Here is a 5,671-nt window from a genome sequence, read left to right as displayed (position 1 = left end):
AGCGGCGGCGACGGCGGGCAGGAGCCGGGCCGCGCCGCCTGGCCCAGCCGCTCCAGCTCCAGCTGCTCCCGCCCGCGCCGCCCGCCGCCGCCGCCGCCCGCCATCGGCCCCGCCGCCCCTGCCCCGCCTCCGGCGGAAAGCCCGGGGTACGGAGGGAGATGTAGTCGCCCTGGCTCCCGGCGGGAGACCTCCTTCCCTCCTTCCCTCCCTCCCTCCCTCCTCCTCCTCCTCCTCCCACGGCTCCCTCCCCTCTCCAAGGCAGCCCCGGACCGCCCCGCAGGGGCCGGCGCTGCCTGTTTGGAGCCCCGCTCATCCGCGGTGAAAGTACGAGGAGGCCTGGCGAAGAGGTCGTGCTGGTTAAATTTGTGGGGAACGGCGATTTCGCATCATTTTAAGAAGTAGTATTAAAGCTCCCCCCGCCCGGTCCGAGCCCCAGTGAACAGTAACGCAGATACAGGGATTGAGGTTTTATTGAAGTCCCGTTACAGCCAAACAGCGCCCGCCAGCGCAGGGAGCAGCGCGCCCCGGGGCCATCCCGCCCGCCGTGCCCTGCAGCCTCCGCCGGCACCGCCCCAGGGGCCACGGAGCGCCCCGGACCCCAAAGTCACCACGCGAACTACATTAACAAACACTTCCCCGAAACCGAGCTACTTCCCGCTTCCCTTAGGTAGGGATTGAAAGAGAAGGGAAGTATCATTTCTATCTCCCTTTAAAGGGTGACTTCGTTACTTTCGATGCTGCGACGATCTTGAGAATCCTCGGCGCTTTCCAGGGTTTGGTTGCTGATATCGTCAGAGAGCTCCGCAGACACTCGGTCCCGGCTCTCCCTGCTTTCCACGCTCGTGTGGCTGTCCCCTCTCTCCCTGCTTTCCACGCTCGGGTGGCTGTCCCCTCTCTCCCTGCTTTCCACGCTCGGGTGGCTGTCCCCTCTCTCCCTGCTTTCCACGCTCGAGAGGCTGTCCCCTCTGACACCAGACTTGCTGCTGTCGCCTTCTGCCTCGTGGCTGTCGGATTTGTGCTGGCTGTCGTTTTCCAAGCTCCGGGCACGCAGGTCGCTGTCCTGCTCGTCGCTGTCCCGCCCGTGGCTCTGGCCGGACCACACCACGCTGCTGGCGTGCTTCCTCAGGGAGCTGCGGGAAGCAGAATCCTCCCGGGAGACAGAGCGCTGGCTGTCTACATCCAGGTCGCTCTCATCTTCCTCAGTGGCATCATAGATGAGCTGTGTTAAAGAGCAGAACAAGAGGAATTGTCACTCCTGACAACTGCCCCGTCAAGTGCTGTGCTAACACAGGCTGCTCGGGCTGTGGGGATGCTCAAAGCCTGCATGATGTACTCCTGCCTGGAGATACTCTGGTGTTTTATGGAGTTACATGGACCTTTCACATTATGAGAAGCTCTCATTTCACGTGTGCAAGTATAACGTGACAGTGAAAACTGCATTTATGCACAGCACTCCTGTCCCGGTGCATCACCAGCCATCAAGACCCCCTGTTCAGTATCCAGAGAAAGGAAATATATTCCTTCACTTATGCCTATTTTCCCCATACAAGTTTCCAAAACCAGCTCCCATAAAATGCCATGCCTATTTTCAAGTTCACTCCCCATTTCCAAGAACTCGGGCACCACTGCTCGGTGCTATTTACCTTTTTGGCAGCTTTGTGGAGTTTGACAGACTTCAGCAGTGTGGCTTTTGCCCTCAGCAGTGCGGCTTTTGCCCTCATCCTGTAGCCCACGCTGTCACCTCTGCCAGCATTGTCTCCCCGGGTGAAAGGGAAAGTGGGGAATGGTTCAACAGTTACTGGAATGTCTGTGGGGAAACTCGTGAAAACCTCTTCGGATTCATCCGTGTCATTGGAATCATTGTCATCGTCATCATCATCATCATCCACATCTTCATGGCTCTTGCTTGACACATCAGGAAAGTGCTGAAAAAACATTTATTGTGAATCAGGAAAATGAACCTGCATGTGAGAGGTGCACACTATTGCCATTCACCCAGGGCTTAGGCACTGTTGAGGGGCTGCATACAGGCACTGCACTGAGTTCACCTCACCCTGCCTGGAGCTTTGCTGTATTTTGGGAGAGATGTTACTGCAAGAACCACACCTGAGTGAGGGAAATGAGAGCTGCTACACACTGGCTGCCCTGCAGCACTCAACTAGCACGTTGTCCTTCAAAACACTCACCGGTTGTTCTGGGACATCCACGCTTTCTTCTGAAGAGTAAAGAGTCTGAAAGCAGCACAAAGCTCAATGTTAGTACACAAGGCACATACAGCTGGAGCTGATCAGCAAGTTGACTATTCTTTAGGCACTTAATAATAACTTGCAAATCTAGGCATGGAAAGATGCTCTGCTTTCTCTTCCAGTTAGGTGCCTGTACCTGCTGAGATGATGCCTGGTCACTCTGTGGGTGCTGCTGACTCTCCTGGGACTGAGAATTCACATGGTCGTCATGGTATCTGTGCAAGTGATGGCCCCTGGAGTCCTTCAAGAGAAAATAAAAGGGAGGGGTTAATCCTCAAAGGTGCTGCATCTCAACCTGTGTTTTCAGGAAGATGTGGCATCTGCAGTACACAGAATGGGATGTGTCCTCAGCTATCCATTGCAGTAGGAAGAGGACTCAGAACAAGCCTTGTTTCTAGATGAACATTGTACCCAAAAGATAGACAGGTGTGCCTGTCTCACTGGCAGAGCCTGGGCAAATTCAGATCAGTTTCTCCAGACTGTTTTTATTGAGTGGGATTTGGAGTTGTATCTAGCAATCATTGCTTCTGCTAATTCTTAGGCCCTTCCTGGAGGATGATTTGTGTCCCACATCCTGAAGACTCTGAACTAAATGCAGTAACTGGTTCTCAGAGCAAAGAATTGATTTTACAAGGATAACAGCTGGCAATGGGGAATAAATTAAAGAGTTGTATACAAGAATGAATGCAGTTAGCTTTCATCATTCAAAAAAAAAATATATATATATATTGGATTAAGGTGCTCCTCCAACACCAAATATTGTCATCTTCTCCACACTAATGAAAATAGGTTATGATAATTTTGCCATACTACAGTCACTTTCTCCTTTTAATAACAGATAATACATTTTTCATTAAGAATAAAGATTTTCAGTGCTGGTTCAGAGCTAGAACTACAACCAGGACACATGATGCAGGGAAAAGTCTGTGGACATCAGTGGGTCTCTGCTTTGAAATAGCCAGCTGAGGACATGTTCTGCAAGCATCTAAATCATAGAACAAGTACCAGAAAATGTGTTTTGGAGGAAAACAAAAAACAAACAAACAAGCAAAAGTACTTATCAAAGCAAATTAGCAGAAAGACAAAAATGAACTTACATATTTTTCTTCAGAGCTGGCAGAAATTGCATGCTTCTTGGATTGAATCACCTTGAAGGGAGAAAAGAGAAAAAGCATTTATTGGTATTTCTCACTGATGTGCAAAGGAAATAATGCAAGTGCTGGGGATGGTGTCTGTGATTTACTCACTGGCCATGCAGCGGTGATGCTGATAAGGCATAAGCACAGAACTGCCACCTTCATTGTGATATTTTACCTAGAAAATATTTTGGAACAATAGGTCAATAAAGTAAAATACCATAAAAATGCTATAAGCTTTTCCTTTATCCTGGTGTTCTTCACTGTGCTAAGGCCAGGTCCCTGCTATGGATTCAATTTGCCCATGCTAATTTTATTTCTTCTATCCTCCATCACCACCCACTCACCTTGTAATGACTTGGCAGCTCAAAAAGCTACAAGAATTTTGAAATTGAGTTCTGAGAAGAGCTGAGCAGTGGTGAGAAAAAACACACTGAAAAGGTGAGCCAACTCCTGTTGTCTACTGACTTGCATAGGCAAAGGAAAAGCTCTGTGCCAAACTCTCATAAATACCAGCTTTGGTTTATCTTCATTCCTTTAACACAATTGCTTTAAAAAAGAGGTAAATCAAGGCAAACAATTCGTATTCTCTTGTCAGCTATTTTAAAAACTAGTTTGTAGGGTTATTAACTTGAATTGCTGAGTAAAGTCAGTTTATATGAACATAAACTGCTCTTATTGATAGACCTGCATTTCCCCCTCCAGAAGTTTGAACAAAATAACCTGCATTTCCAAAGAGGAGATTAAGTGAAATAGCTGCTCCCATAACTTCCCACATTGCAAATTTAGCAATTTAATAAATAACTGATTCCTGCTGAAATTAGGAGGGCTAAATTCCAGTGTTGCTGACCAGTTCCCAGAATAAGGAACTTCCCTGGGAATTTAAACCAATTTACTGATGAACAAGAGTCATTCAAAATCTTGGCAAGTCACAGCAGGGAAGGAAGCTGTTTGGGACATTTAAAATGCTTTAGTAAGTCTGGCCCTGAGGCAGGACACTCTGATAGAGGTATTGCAATTTCAAGTTTCACAGAGACTGTCCCATCCACTCAGGATTCTGCAGCACAAACTGTGAGCCTGCCAGGAGAAACAAAGACACTGCCAGGCAGTGGTTACACGATGAAGAAAGCTTTCTGTGTTCAAGGACCAGCTCTGAGTTTCTAGTGCATGATTCAGTGGCAGGGTTTTCAGTAACCTTCTCCCAACATCTATCAGCACACCAATTTAAAATTGTGATTATGTGTAATACCTGGCACTGCTAAAGTAACCTTACTCCTATAAAAGCACACCTTTTTCCACAGAGAAATATCAAACATCCCTGCCCAGTGAAGCAGTTTTCAAATATCTGCTCAGTGTTTCCTAGGCTAAAGCTGCAGATGGATTGGCACACATCAGGTAAAAAAGAAAAAAAAATTACCTTTTCTGGTGCTGAAGGAGTCAGCCAGGACAAGAGCACTTTTAGTGATCCCAGCAGCAGCTCCAGCCAGTTGGATCCCAGCAGCTCTGGCTTTCTCCCCTTGTCCCCTGCTGCCTGACATCTCTGAGCTCCGGGAATTTAAACCCTGTCCCAAGCACAGCCACCAATCCCCATGTGGCGGAAAAAGATGAGGTCATGAGGCTGCTGGCCGCTGTCCTGCCCACGTTCTCCTACACTTCCTCTTTGGCTTTGTGGCTTTTGAAGCAAACAAAAACCATTCTGAGCTTAAAACATTACTTATGGGCGAGATCATTAACCAGCAGGTCTGTTGAATGCACAGTGTTTGGTATCGTGTAGGAGGGCTTCAGGGCATGTCTGTTCTGCTTTTCTGAAAAGCCAGAGGCCAGCTTCCCAGAAATCTTTTGTGCCCTGTTCTGCAGGGGGTAGGAATATCTAATGTGTGCTGGAAGAAATAAATCTGAACATGAAATTCACCAAAGAGGTGTTAATGTTTCCACAAAGTTGAAGACTTGCTCTCCAGGGCATGCATGGTGCAACAGGAATTGCAAAGATGTTGCAGAATATGGCCTTTTGCATTTTTTTGGTCTGACCTGGGTAAAACAAAAAATAAAAGAAAAGTAAAAAATCATTAGTACTAGCTGTCTAAGTAGGCATTCTGCATCCAGAGACTTGTTTGTAAAGGTGTACAAGAGCTAGTGGTCTAATTAAAGAAGATTGGTGCATCTTTATGAGAAACAATAAGGAGTTCTCACTCCTTTTCTGTTCATTTGTATCCCTTCTGGCTCCTTTCTCAGGTGGTTTGGTCAAGTCATCTGCTACAGCTGCCTGATCTACCAAATCTATTTCAGAAC

General features: G+C 47.6%; 1 protein-coding gene across 1 annotated transcript; it reads right to left on the bottom strand.

The window, feature by feature from the left end:
* Positions 1–533: 533 nt before the first annotated feature.
* SPP1 (secreted phosphoprotein 1) lies at positions 534–4,957 on the bottom strand. Its single transcript, XM_033060444.1, has 7 exons — positions 4,800–4,957; positions 3,494–3,560; positions 3,344–3,394; positions 2,383–2,487; positions 2,187–2,231; positions 1,644–1,925; positions 534–1,219 (listed from the first exon to the last, which is right to left on the bottom strand). The coding sequence occupies exons 2-7, from the start codon at positions 3,545–3,547 to the stop codon at positions 710–712; spliced, it is 1,047 nt and encodes a 348-aa protein (XP_032916335.1). The 5' UTR covers positions 3,548–3,560; positions 4,800–4,957; the 3' UTR covers positions 534–709.
* Positions 4,958–5,671: the final 714 nt, after the last annotated feature.

Source organism: Catharus ustulatus, chromosome 5, assembly GCF_009819885.2.
Source record: "Catharus ustulatus isolate bCatUst1 chromosome 5, bCatUst1.pri.v2, whole genome shotgun sequence".
NCBI classification, from domain to species: domain Eukaryota; kingdom Metazoa; phylum Chordata; class Aves; order Passeriformes; family Turdidae; genus Catharus; species Catharus ustulatus.
The sequence above is the reverse complement of the archived record's forward strand: the minus strand, read 5'-3'. Positions and strand labels throughout refer to the sequence as shown.